This window comes from Zerene cesonia, chromosome 1, assembly GCF_012273895.1.
Source record: "Zerene cesonia ecotype Mississippi chromosome 1, Zerene_cesonia_1.1, whole genome shotgun sequence".
Classification (NCBI taxonomy): Eukaryota; Metazoa; Arthropoda; class Insecta; order Lepidoptera; family Pieridae; genus Zerene; species Zerene cesonia.
Window position 1 is genome coordinate 1,824,545 of NC_052102.1, and position 15,114 is coordinate 1,839,658.

The following is a 15,114-nucleotide window of genomic DNA, read 5'->3' on the forward strand; positions in this document are numbered from 1 at the left end:
GAATGTGGGTTTTTGTTGTGGAAGAATTAGGGATATTGCGTAACACTATCCTAATGCACTGGCGTAGTTGGTATTTAGTGCAGCGGATGTTATGAAATTTTAAATTGTGACCAGTGCAGTGAGATCTTTGTGTTTTATGGTTGCGCTTACGTCGTAGAGGCCAAGGTATCTGGTTATGTGTGTTTAAGGTTTAAGGGTTTTTCTAATAAAGCATGAGGTGACTTAATCTTAATGACAACAATTAATCTTGAGGTTGCTTCTCAAGGACAGGAGACAATAGTTTGATTTTTTTATGTCATCCTCGGCAATGGAGCTGATGGGTCGCCTGATCGTAAGCACTACACTGTAACCATTTGGAGAGGCGTAAAGTTGATTGCAGACCTTACACCTCACCTCACCACCAGAGATGAAGGATTGACGAGAGAAATAAAGGAAATGACTGGGAAGGGTAAGGAAAAGGATATGGGCCTCCGGTTAATAGTTTGCGTTAAGTATCAAATTGGAAGATGGAAAAGATCAAAATTTTTCTTTTTACCGTTTATCGTGAATTTTTAGCAATAGCTAACAATGATTATGGATGGCGGATCTCATAGTAAGGATAACTCAAAAAATTCTTTAGTTTTAGATATGCCCAAAAAATAAAAGACAGACTCAAAATACTCTATTTATTGCCATCATTGTTAATATTAATAATAAGCTATACATTTATATTTTCATTTGAAATTATCACATAAAAATATGACGATAATATAACATTGTTTAATATTTAAAATGTTAAATAATATACCATTAATATTTGATATTAATATATACGACATTAAAATGTCGAATAAAAATAACTACGAATGATTTTTACTAGACAAGAAGAGTGACTTATAAACATATTTTATTTATTTATTCCCCATATGTGGTATTCTAACATTTATTTATTAGTTTCCTTACAACATGGTATATGAATCTATAACTTTAATTATGTTATTCATTATTAAAAATAAATCTGAAAGGTAGTTTCTTTCTCTAGACATCATACAGTATAGTCAGAAATAAAATATATTATATCCTAATCAAATTCTCCCTGAAGTGTTAGTTACAGCTTGCGAGCACTAAATCATAAATAAAATTATACTTCGAAAAAACTAAAAAAAAATATTATTACATGATAATATGAAGTAGCTCATTTATTTTTCATTTGCTTATAATAATACAATTCATAAAAGTCGTAATAAAATACATTCACATAAGTATTTATATTTGATATAGTTTACGAATATACATAATTAATAATAAAAATACATTCTACATATTTTGTTAAGGCCACTTTATATTTTTTTGTATTTTTTTTTTGACTAGACAATCCCAAACAGATTATTCTCATCAGTAGACATCAATGCTTTCCTGATGATGCACAGTATCCTGTCGGAACATCTCCACATCCACCTGGCTGTCGGCTTGCACTAGCTTAGCGCGACCCTCCTTGAGGGGAAGCAAATAATGTAAACGGCACTTTATTTTTAATGACAAGCTGTTTTAATGGTACTTGTTTAAAACATAAGATGGAAAGGCAAATGATAAAGTAATTTTTAAAGTATTAATGTCAGATATATGAAGTGTATAAAATATTATATTAAGGTTAATAAAAACAATGTAAAAGGCGCTTTATTTTTCATGAAACATGCTGATTAAAAGTGCATTTTTTACACGTGCTGTTCTTTTAGAGTGTGTATAAAAAATGGTGAGATATAGTCTGTACAATATAACATAACATGGAGTGTTCATGGACATTGTTTGTAAAATATAAGGCAAATAAAAATTGTGTGATTTATTTAGCACTACAAAGTTTCACACTACTTTCTACTCAATAATCAATCATTCACTCAGCCTGCATTTTAATTTTATATTTAAAACATTCACTGTATTTTCATAATTAATTAATGTACCTAATAAAGGAGGTTCGACATAAAGAAGTAAATAAGTACGAGGCGAGGAATATCAATCCAGCTAATATTAAAAACGCGACATTTAGTTACCACGCGAGACCCCACGGTTCTCTTCTATAACATAAACCTAGTACAACACTTAACACACTATAATATCTATCTATTATAGGCAATACAAAATGACACGTACACTAATACTATAAATTATATAAATAACAAAAGACAATCCTTTTTGGTGGCTTTATAAAACCACGGTAAAAGTGAAACTTTTTTTCACATCACATATATTTAACTGATGGTCAGCTGATGGATCTATAGACGCCGCCATATTGGCCTCGGCTGCTCTGACGAGCGCCTTTATTTATTCCTACTCCCCGGCCGACCGTCACGCGACATGCGATACACAGACCAATAAAATTATGATAAATGAGACGAAGTTATCAAAGTTTGAGTTTAAAAATACTAATACAAAATCACGTTTACACTAATGCCACAAATGATATAAATTTAAGACGATGTTATCGAAGTTTCAGTTTAAAAATACTAATACCAAACACACTAATACTACAAATGATATAAATAACATTACATATGTATAGCGAAACTCGTATGATCAACAATATCGTGTGCATCGCTTACTTTCGGGTGCATGAGTATGAAGGGCAGCTCGGCGCTGAGCTCGCCGTTGAGCGCGCCCAGGTACAGCTTCACCTTGGCGCTGTAGCTCACTATGATGCCGAAGGCGTCGCGCTGCTCGGGCTCCAGGAGGCTGCGGGTACAGACAAATATATATAGGACCCAGTACCGAAAGGAAAGTGACCTCTGTTACTAAAAACCTAAGACCGCAGTTTTAAAACACACAAACCTTCGATCAACTAGATGATTAGTCACGTACGAAATCAAAGCTTAATTCTGTCTACTACATTTCTAATAAAGGGAGAGAAATCATCATTCATTTCAATCACGGCCATGACACCGAGTAATGAAGTCACTAATCTTAAAAATGTTATTCAATAATTAAATAAGAGCTCACTTATCAAGTGCGCTCTTATTTCCGAGGCGATTATTTTGCATTGATATCTAGTTGGTATTGCTAATCAAAGTAACTAACACATGACATAGAACATAATAAAACCAAACTGCCTTCAAATTGTCAGAACTAGACCATAATTAAATAGTCACACCTGCTTTATAAAATAGGTTCATTTAGTAAAAAGTTATAAGACAACACAAAAAATACAGTCGAATTTAGAACCTCCTGCTTTTCTTAAAGTCGGTTAAAAATAAAGGCACACTCACAGCGTAGTAGAAGCGAGGCTATTATCCTGCCTCTTGAGCTGCGCATCTAGCGCGAGCCCGCGGCGATCGCGCAGCGTGCTCAGCTCCGGCCGCAGCTGCACCACCTTCTGCATGCTCGCGCCCGGCTGCAGCGGGCACCCATCCCTGTCACACATATGTTACAGCTGCCTCGTGCTATATCTGCTGTCCTTGTTACACACGTGGCTATAGAAGCTGGGAAACGGCGTATACCCTACTATACGCATGGATATAGCTGTTTTGTGGTAGTGTACAGTCACTGTTATACGATGATTATTGAAGTTGTGACATAGCGTTTATCCATCCCTGTTACACACATGGATAAAGCCGGTTCTTAATAGACTGCTGTCTTTGTTACACACAATATGGTTTTACAAAAACTGACATTTAGTGGGCAACCGACAGTCTTGTAATGTTTATAGCAGAGAAGAGTATAGTGGACCCCTATCCCTGGTGTACGGCTACAGTTGGTTACAGAAAAACTGAGACATAGAGAGCATCAAAGACTCTTTTATATGATTTTAGAGCAGAGCATGATTATAAATATTTAATAGATTGCTGCCCTTGTGTGACTTTGACACATATGTGATACACATGATTAAAAAGCAGCTGAGTCATAGCGGGTTTCCGTCTTGTACAGACATTTAGAAAGCAGCAGCGACACATGGGAACGGTGTGGTCACAGGGGACATATCCTAAATAAGGAACATGGCTATAAGGCATTTGAATAGCACTGAGCATTTGTCCATTAAATCAGTTCTAGGTTATTGAGGACATGAATGTGATAGTGTCAACTGGCGCTCACAGTTTTTAGACTAGATTTCATGTAATACAAAGCCCCTTTGTACCCCTATATGTCCTTGTTCCGAACTTATATATGTATATGTATTTTTTACCACTAGCCCATATTAGCCAGATCCACAGAACATGCGATATAACATGCCTAGAACCACAAAATTGTGGAACAGCTTGCCTGCGTCGGTATTTCCATCTGCCTTCAATATAGACTCCTTGAAAGAAAGAGCTTATAAATTTCTAAAAGGCCGGCAAATCAATCGCATTTCCCCAACACTGTGATTGCTTATGGGCGACGGTGATCACTAACAATTAGGTGCATCGCCTACCCTTTTGCTGGTATTGGTATAAAAAAAAAATTGTGATTCGAAGTATGTGATAGCTGAGAAACTCATAATCAAGGTAAGAAAAGAGATGCTACACAATGTTATATTAAACATAATATGCATCGCCTAATTATGTCTGCTTATTAAATATGTGCGGTGTGTACACGCTATTAAGAGTAACGTTGGTGCTTTGAATTTCAGAATACGTATACGCATAATTAGATTTGGTTGGTAAACGAACTACGGCTCAGACATATGGTAATAAATTAATTGCTAATATTGTATTTATTACTATTATGTGAAAGGTAATGTAGAACATACTTCGCAAGAAAGAAGCATTAGAAATGTATAAATGAAGACAATATGGTTTTTCGTAGTTTCTAGTATATTATAATTATTTCTACTCTGTTAAAATATGTGTTAAACTTAAACTTTATCTATATTAAGTATTATAAAGTTTATACAGAAATTTATTATTTATTAAACCAGTACTGTGTATTCATAACTGCATCAGAACTTTTAGCTGGTTTACCATTTAACGACGCATAAGGACCCTCTATTCTGACTAAGATTTATTCAGTACTATTTGTCTTTGTATTCATGTCTTTGAATATTTTTAATTTTTGATATCCTTTAGCTGCCAGCTTTCTTAATACTTAGTAAATTACATATATCTAAAAGCAACCATAGTTTCTTGTCGCCTCTTCTCGTAGAAACCACTTTTCGAACCGATGGTAAATGTTAAAACTGTGTCGACGATTCTCTAAGAATTGAATAAATAAATGTTTGACTTTGAGTTTGAGTTTCATAAAGCATACTCACTGAGTCTCCACACTACACACCACGTTACGGTATTGTCCGTTCTGGAAGAGCACCACGTCAACAGACTGCAGGATGCAGGCCTTGATCTTCTTGACCACCTTGTTGCTATGGTTCCTCACGCTGATGTTGATGGCTATGGTCTCGCCGTGGATGTAGAGCTATAGTATGGATTAGGAATTTTTCTATTTGAAGAACATGTAGGAAATTATACGCATGATAACATTTTTTAAGGGTAAAGTGAAGCCACAGAAGGGTTGATTTAAATTAATCTTAGTATTCAGTGTTTCATAGATTTTACAACTGAGAAAATTTTATGAGAAGATAAGAAGGAACTGAGCCTATTGAAGTATTAAGAAAAATTAAAGATTGTGGATGAAACACCGATTTTCTGTCGATGCATGGATACTTGTTTAGTGTGAGCATTAATTTTGACCAAAATAGGAGATAATGGTTTATGTAATGGTGTGTTGGTGGCATACTTGTTTATCCAGGGTGAGTTCCAGCTCGAGTTGTCCCGGGGACAGCATAAAGTCCTTCCTGACGACGGTGCAGGGTTGCGGGCCTGGCTTGTTCGGTGCGTACTGCACCTTGCGGATGCCCAAGGCTACAGTGCTCCTAGAAGCATTGTTTAAAAATAAATTATAACATATATTTCGTAATCTTTTAGTGACAAGATCCTTTGTTGGTGTGATAATAAAATTGAAAGTGTGGGTTTCGCAGTACTAGGAATAATTGTTACCTAAATTATAGAAGAACAAAAAACATAAAGAAAATACTGTTTTCATATGGAAGTGGAATGGTTACACACTTAAATTTAAATTAGTATTTAATATGAAATTCTCCTTATACGCCACTTACTTTGGTTAAAATAACAATAAGCTTGTACTAAATTAATGTATTTAATAAAAACGATTGTAGTAACAATTTTATGATGCAATGCAATCACCTGCGATGAGACCGGTCAATCTCAGTGTCTCCCACAAACAGCTTGATGTAGTAGTGCACACCACACGGCTCCCCCTCATCCTCCAGGCCTGGCTGCAGGGTCACGGAGCCTGGGGACCCAGCAGGGACCGACAAACGGAACGGCAGAGCGGTTTCTCCGAGCTTCTTCATCAGTCTCTCCTAGAGTATGAAATAAGTGTTTTAAAAGACAATATATTCAATTATATTAACTTAAAAATGCATGGTTGCACTTTTTAGATTTCAGTACTGCTACATTGATACAACAGGATTTAAATTAGAACTGTTTTCTGATTCCTCAAAAAATGTATAATCGGTACGAAACACTAACCTATTACAGTTAATATCAATAAATACAATTTAAGCTATATAGTCCATACTAATATTATAAAGAGGAAAGATTTTATATTTTGTTTTTGTAATGGATACACTCAAAAACTACTAGACCGATTTTAAAAATTCTATCACCATTAGAATGCTGCAACTTCGCTGAGTGGCATAGGCTATATATGAACCACGGGCGAAGCCGAGGCAAACTGCTAGTGGATGATAATTTAATAATTACTAATGTCGAACACAAGTATGCATATGAGCCGAGGGATAAAATATTCTTTACAGCCCATGTAAGAACAAGGTTGAATACCTCTCTTTCTTTAATAAGCTTTCTTTCACTTAAACTTTCACGAGTAATACGTAACTATATAGGTAAGAGATTATATAATAATGCCGCTTTTCATTAAATTCATTAAATATTCTACCAATCAAAAACAAAATGTATAAAAAAAAATAGATTAAAATCGTTCTATTCAGCTTTTAACATAAGCCGATATCAATATTAATTAAAAGCAAAATATCTATAATATTGAAGAAACATCTATTATCCAGTAACATTTTAAGCCAACCAATTAATCAAACACTTAAGACAAATTGAACAATTTGGGGTGCTATTTAAGGGACCTGGTGGTCACGACCCTGGATCGGGAATCAAAAGGATACATGAAACCGACAGTATTGTATAGTTTGCCCGCACTTAAGGCTTCAGAGGTAATATTGATGAACGTCCTCAATAGTAAGATATATCGAAAATCTAATTGGACTTGCATGGTAAGATAGCATCTATGCTAGAGCTAATATAGTTCTAAGCAAATATAGTTAAATATTTATATAGGAAAAAGGTTTGTGATATTTTATAAAAATTATCCAACAAAAGAACTATAATGTGAATAAAACTGAAAAGATTCAAATAAGAAATTTTGAAAGAATAGAAATATACTCGTAGTATTTTCTTGTGTTTGAATAGAAATACTCAAATATCAATTTAATCATTAGAGTTTTTGCAGAAGCACTTTTAAATAGTCTTTACTTCTTCTTTATTATTTACCGTTTACATTCGGTAAAAATTTACTATACCTAATATGTGCCGGAGGTAAATGGTAAACACGATAAATTAATTACTATTGACAAATTCTATCAGTCTTTCTGCTGTCAATGCAAGCATGATAACTACTGGAAATGCACAATACAGACAATGTAATAACAATTGAGATTATAATCAGCATATTATGATACAATGTTACGAGTTATTTATAAATAAACTAGCTGCACCCGGCAAACGCTGTTCTGCCTTACTCTTATCATTTAGGGGTGTGAAAAATAGATGTTAGCCGATTCTCAGACCTACCCAATATGCTTACCAAATTTCAGAGGAATCGGTCAAGCCGTTTCGGAGGAGTATAGAGACTAACATTGTGACACGAGAATTTTATATATAAGATATACACGTTTATTAGTCATAATTACGTTAAATAAACTCGTATATTTTGGAGGACTCAATACATCCATGGTCAATGGTTAATCTCTTCTTGAAGTTAATCCACACATACAAAGCCGCGTACATTAACTAGTTTTCAAATTATACATGAAATGAATTTCTCCACCAAAATAGGGCTTTATTTACTTCTTCATTACACGCCTCCGGGTGTATGAACTCGACTCGACTCGCTTATAATTATTCGGTAAATAATTTCCCACACCGCATTATTGCGTTACAAGATTTCATCCAAGTACGTAACTACGTTTTAACGTTGTATTGTAAAATCCGCTTTTCAAGAACCATGAGCTAATCCCCAAATAGATTTCATTTACCACAACGGAGCTGGCGTTCAACCGTGCTCCATCTAATTATTGTTAACGTTGGTAAATACGCGCCGTAAAGTAATAAGGATGAATGATTTAACAGCTGCTACAGTCTTATATAATCCTTATAGGAACAGGATAATGGCTTGATTTGGTAGGAATTCCGTGGAGGTTACTCTGTTTTGGTGGAATTCAATTGAATTTGAATTGTGGCATTTATCGATTCAGATTTGTTTTTTCAAATTGTTATATTAGTTAGTGTAAGAATTCACACATTCACGAAACTATTGTATTGTATTTTATTTTTCATTATACCTATATTATATCTTGATACGGTTTGGCAAAAAACGGGGGTTCGAATCCCGCCCCGTGATCAAATTTTTTCTATTCTTTCAAAATTTCTCATTTATAAAGCATTTCAATACAATAAACCTAAAAATTCTTTTTACAATAACACTATTCTTTACAATTATTAATTTTATAAATAGTTGGTTATGATTAAAATACTCTTTTACTAGATAATTATAGTGCCATTATAAGTATAATAAGAATTAACCTTATTACACTTGGAAAATGTACTTTAAACTTTTAAGTACTATTTCTAGATGCACTAAGTAATTCTATGCTATTTATGTTAGTAAAATGAGAAGGGGCGTAAACTTTATACAATATTGAGTAAAACTATACGCCGCTAGTATAACCGAAACCAGAACCCCTCAAGCATAATTAAACTTATCGCAAATACCTGAGTGCGAGTCAGATCATAAGACCGTTTCTCAGGCGCCGGATAGATCTGGTCTGAGGCAAGGTACAGCTCCTTGTAGAAGTTGACTCCCATCACCTCGTCCTCTTCACGGCCGTAGCGGAAGGTACACACCACCTGCGCGAAGACCTTACGCCCACGAACATACTCATCGTCCACTACCACAATGCCATCTGCAATTATATTATTATAATAGAATTTCATGGTAATATTACCACCATTATAAGAATATACAAAATTCACGGAACAATTAACTAGTTGGTACAACTATTACATTTGACGCTTATAAATACATAATGAAATCCTGGCAATATCATGCCAATATTATTGTAATGAAGACTTAGTATTTTCTTGTGTTTGATTTTACGTGAAGTTATAGACTTAATGGACTCTAAACGCGATTTATTCATTATATTATTTAACCCGACGTTTCGAACACTTTACAGCGAGCCTGGTCACAGGGAGACTATGATGACTTAGTATTGTATGTGTAGGTGATTAACCTAATAAATTGAAATATCCTGTATATTCATTATTATCTAGTATGTTATGTTTTCCCATTTGTGTTATTGAAAAGCTTAAATAAAAAAATAGAAGAAAATTAAAGCAGGAAACAATCCAATTTACAATAAGTTACTATTGCTTTGTGAAATGTTATGCAGTTTTATGATAACTGAAATTAGTTGTAAACTTGATTAACAGGTTATCGACGACAAAATTAAAAAAAATGGTTGCCTGTAAAGTTGGTTTTACGGGCGAAGATTTTACGTGACAACGTCTTTTTCTCGGTAGAATATTTATTGATATGAATATTATTAAATTGCATAATAGGAACAAGCAATTGAATGAAAATAAGAATTGCACAAATTTTAACTATAGAAAATATATTTTGTTTACTAAAAAGACAGAGACAGAGACACAAGCACGCGCCGATTCAATGCGCCTAATTCTCTAGTGCTGCGCGCGCGGCGGACCGATCATAGTTCGGTGACTCATCGTAACGTTACCGGGCGTTACACTTTTTCATGAGTGACTCCGAGCCGCAACCTAATTTAAGACGTTGTCACGTCAAAAGTGGTGAAGTTTCTTACCAACTATGAATATTATAAAAATCATACACGCATTATTGTTGGCTGCGCAAATCCCGTATAATGTAATATACGTAATAGGTAACATGATATTATTCCAGGAGTATCGTTTGCTATTAAATTATTAACACACTAGAAATTAGGTCACGGTTAATTTAGTGTTATTAACGTTTTATATCCCCACTAATATTATAAATGCGAAAGTAACTCTGTCTGTCTGTCTGTCTGTTACGCTTTCACGCCTAAGCCACTGAACCGATTTCCATGAAATTTGGTATGAAGATAGAACTGACCTTAGGAAAGGACATAGGATACTTTTTATCGCGAAAAAAGGGTAGAAGGGATTGAAATAGGGGATGAAAGCGATATAACCGAATTCTACGCGGGTGAAACCGCGGACGGAAAGCTAGTAATCTATATATTTAGAAATGTTGTTCGTTAGTCTTGTTAAAATGACTGAGCCCTTTTTTAATTATGGTTCAGATGCATTCATAATAGTCTAGGGATGGTTTAAATGTAAGAAAAATATAGAATGAAAATGTTGGCGTTGGAAAAAATCCTAATTCTGTATAAAAATCCCTAAAAACACTTCCAATACGCATTCTTGTATAGCATTATGTTAGATATTTGTGATGCAATTAATCACTCTTTTTTAAAATAATTCGGGCTTAAAAAAACATAGCTATTGTTCCCGACACTCGAAGTATATTGTTTATCGAGATCAAATAATTAAAACGGCCCTTGATTATTATTGTGTTTGTTTTCTTTCATAGGTATTGTGTTTGTTTTCATTCACACACATTCATAATACACGTATCCAATACCAATTTTCTTTAATTTTATGTATGTGTGTATAAAAAGACTAGCGGGCCGCCCCGGTCTTATAGCCTTCCTCAATAAATGGGCTATCTAACACTGAAATAATTTTTCAAATCGGACCAAGATTAGTGCGTTCAAACAAACCAACTCGTCTGCTTTATAATTTTAGTATAGATAATATATAACTCTTGAAATACAGTTAATTAGTGTATCACAACGAACGGATCGGCGGCCGTTGATACAGACTTTCCAAAATAACAATAATTAAGCGTTAGCGTTAAGGTTTAACCCTAGATACATATCTTCTAATACGTTGCACAGCACATGCATGCGGTATGTCGGTCGGTTAACAGTATAAAAAACATTGGGCACCCTTAGGACGGTTACTATATATATAAGGGGATACAAGATGTAACAAAATAATTTAAAAAGTATGAAATTAACCAAGTACGTCACCACTTGAACACAGCCAGGCACACTACGTCGCCATTTATATATCTATAACGCACCGAATCTTGCGATATAAAAACGTGACGTTGTGATTATTAGATAATATAAAACAATTAAAAAGCAACCGAAACTTCCCGTGAAGTGCTTTTGAATATAAAGTAAATTAGCACGCGATCCGGGCGTGTTTACATGAGAGGCGGCAGACGACGTCTTTTTACGACTTCACGGCTACGACGACTCCACAACGACTAGCTATCGCGCTCCCTCGGGCCATATGAATACATCGCGTCACTAGCTACCCTCAAAATATCAACAATTTTTTTTGTCTATTCCGAACGTAGAGAATCATTTCTGATTAAGTAGTTACCTTCTCACTATAATATGTATACGCCTAAATAAATATACTCCAAACTAAGTTGTTATGATGCCAGTAAGCAAAATTATTACGTAATATTAAACTACACGTCCCACTTTTATATCCAAACTAATGTAAAATTTGGCCCAATTGAGCATCATTAAAAATTCTAACATACCAAAGTTCATGCTAACATTTACCGTGATTAATTGGAATAAAGGCAAAAGGTACTTTGCAGACGTGATGGCGAACTACAAACACTGCTTAATAGGTGCTATTAAAGTCGTATCTGTTAGAACAAGGAGCATGCCAGTCTTGCATGATGATGGATAGCTTCAGCTGTTGCAATCTTCGTCGTTAACTTCGTATTTGTAAACAACTTACGTAACGTTCGTTTCAGTTTTGATTTTCTAGAACATTCTTTGATTGTTGAGGGAGTTTTAATTTTATGTTTATGGGAGGTCTCATTAAGAATTGGGTATTTGTATTTGAATAAATTTGAAGAAGACTGCTTTTCAAATTGCCTTTACAAATATTTGTTAAATATTCTTTCGACAGTAATCTTCTAATATCCTTTAGATACTTTCAGTAAGAAGTTTACGATTAGAGTTTTCTTTAAATGTGAAAAAAAAACACTTACTTTAGACATTTTTAAGCAGGAGTTACTAACTTCAGATAAAATGAATTTGATTTAAATATACTGTGAAATATTTCTTCGCATCTATAAATACTGTCAGAACATGCAGCCAATGTCCATATTTATATTTTTGCTCGACAAGATATCATAAAAAACTGACCTATAGGTTCAACATACGAAATGTGATCCACAAAGTCCCGCTTCGGCATATACAGAGTGATTTTTCCATTAGGAGAGCACTTTTTATACACTTTAAAATTGTAAACCATTTTGAAGTCACTGCGATATATTTATGTTATATTATATTTATTCTATTCACTGACACTGAAAGTGTATGGTTGAATGCGACGTGGACTGTGTTCCTTCGCGATTTATAGAGGATTACGAACGTGCGAGGCTTCTAAGCCCCGGTAATCGCATTTGTCTCATTAAAAGAATGACCCTTCTCTAAGGACAACACCCACGTGCTTATTTACTTCAAAGATTTCACTCTAACTTCAGAATGTCCTATATTTTATGAATTTCTTGGCCTAGAATCAGATAACGTACTGTTGTTTTAAGAAAATGAATCGTTAAAAAATAAAGATACATAAAAACAGAGGGGCTTCTAAGTTTAATAGGTATATGTGGGAAGATGTAATATATTTATGAATATTTTCATAATTTAAAACTTTAAATTATAATTTTTTATAATTGTATCTAAGGATGCAATCTTAATTCAAAACTATTTCTCCGTTTGCAAGATACCTGACCTACACTGCAAATCTAGTCTAGATACGAATATAATATACTTTTTTAATTAAGGGAAGACACATTCCAGGTCCCAGAGTTACAGTTATTAACCTAGTTACGCAAAAAAATAAAACATTTACAAATTCTTATGCTGATTAACCATAATGTAATTTGATTTTCTTTTAGACTGACACTGTTTCGACAAGTTTCATTATGCTATCTTTCAAAAAGTACTTACTGATTTTGATATAAGCCGTACAGTGGTATTGATTATATATTATATTCTACAGATAATGATGTGTTTATTTGAACAAAGTCATCATTTTAATAGTTGTACGTATTTCGGTGAATTGGATAAACAAGTGGGATGCTCCTTGTAATTTAGCAAATCTTTCATTATTTTATGTTAAAGTCATTTCAATTCATTTAAATCCATTTTAACCTGATTAACCTCAAAATTCCATAATAGTAGCTACTATATAAGACTATAATATAAATCAATATTAAAAAATACTTATATCCATCAAAATACATATAACTCAAAGGTGACTGACTGACATAGTGATCTATCAGCGCACAGCCCCAGCCACTGGACGGATCAAGCTGAAATTTGGCATGCAGATAGATGTTTTGACGTTGGCATCCACTAAGAAAGGATGTTGATAAATTCATCTCCCAATAGGATAAAGCAGGAGAGGAAAGTTTGTTCCATGATAATTTATTTGTACACGCGTGCGAAGCTACGGGCAACAGCTAGTCAACATCAAAACCCATTTGGTACGCCGGGCGACAAATAATCAGACCACACTAAGCTATTCTAATAACTTAGTACCTCTTAGGTCCTGAGATCCTGAAATAAGTACATTCAATAGACTAAGATTATATATCGCTAGTAGAAACTAGCTTCAGACATCCAAACTATGCAAATTATCATAGATTTACTAAGATATTGTATGCTCTGTAAGTCTGTAAGCCCAGTTGATAATTTCAAAGACCCATAACTCATTGCCCAATATTACAAAAATATTTTGTAAACGCATAGGTGAAACATACTCAAAATATTACTAAAATCGGTAATAAAAGCTTTTCCTGTCCGCTTCTCGTGGATTGAATTCGCAATTAATGACAAACAAGAAATGACATACACGTAAAAAGTTGACAAACCATGATCATTTTTCTAGATCATACATTAGAGTTGCAAAATATATTCACAATGGGTAACTACGTAGGAGTATACAATGCGCAAGCATCTTCGATTAATAGTAAATATAAACATGGTGTAGGTGCGTGAAGAAACCTTACTATTTAGTCGGCTTAATGTATGTTTAATCTCCGATTTTCGCCAAAACGTATCGACCAGGTATAGCACCTATGATATTATACCTAACGAATAAGACAATAGATTGGGTAACAAAATATAATGTCAGTCTATATTAATATTGTACAGAGGTTAAGTTAGAGAATATATAACATACTAGCTTTCCGCAGTTTCACCCGCGTAAGTCCGCACCCCGTAGGAATATCGGGATAAAAACGTTGCCTATATGTTATTCAAGTTGTCCAGCTGTCTACGTACCAAATTTTATTGCAATCGGTTTAGTAGTATTTGCGTGAAAGAGCAACAAACACTCACACACCCTTAAAAACTTTCGCATTTACTATCTTAAAATTATATATAAATCTTATAATTGAGTTTAACTTTTTAGCAAATACGTTATTAGCAATTATATGATCTACCTAACATACACTAATATAGCATTATTTAGTAGAACAATTTAATATTTAATCTGACTGACTATTATCGCCGATATTCGATATTTCGGAAGCCATTTACATTTTACATATTATGTGGATATCCCTTTAGAATTCCCACATAAAAAGACGGCAAACGTTTAAGACATGCTAATTCAAGCAAACAAAAAATACCGTATATTCAATAAGAAACAGAACTATCGTGTTATAAACCCTTCGAGT

The 15,114-nt window shown here is 34.0% G+C and overlaps 1 protein-coding gene across 1 annotated transcript; it reads right to left on the reverse strand.

Annotated features, from left to right (window-relative positions):
- Positions 1 to 1,346: 1,346 nt before the first annotated feature.
- LOC119831421 (arrestin homolog) lies at positions 1,347 to 12,757 on the reverse strand. Its single transcript, XM_038354758.1, has 8 exons — positions 12,569 to 12,757; positions 9,042 to 9,232; positions 6,144 to 6,322; positions 5,677 to 5,812; positions 5,198 to 5,355; positions 3,237 to 3,380; positions 2,577 to 2,706; positions 1,347 to 1,473 (listed from the first exon to the last, which is right to left on the reverse strand). The coding sequence occupies exons 1-8, from the start codon at positions 12,675 to 12,677 to the stop codon at positions 1,375 to 1,377; spliced, it is 1,146 nt and encodes a 381-aa protein (XP_038210686.1). The 5' UTR covers positions 12,678 to 12,757; the 3' UTR covers positions 1,347 to 1,374.
- Positions 12,758 to 15,114: the final 2,357 nt, after the last annotated feature.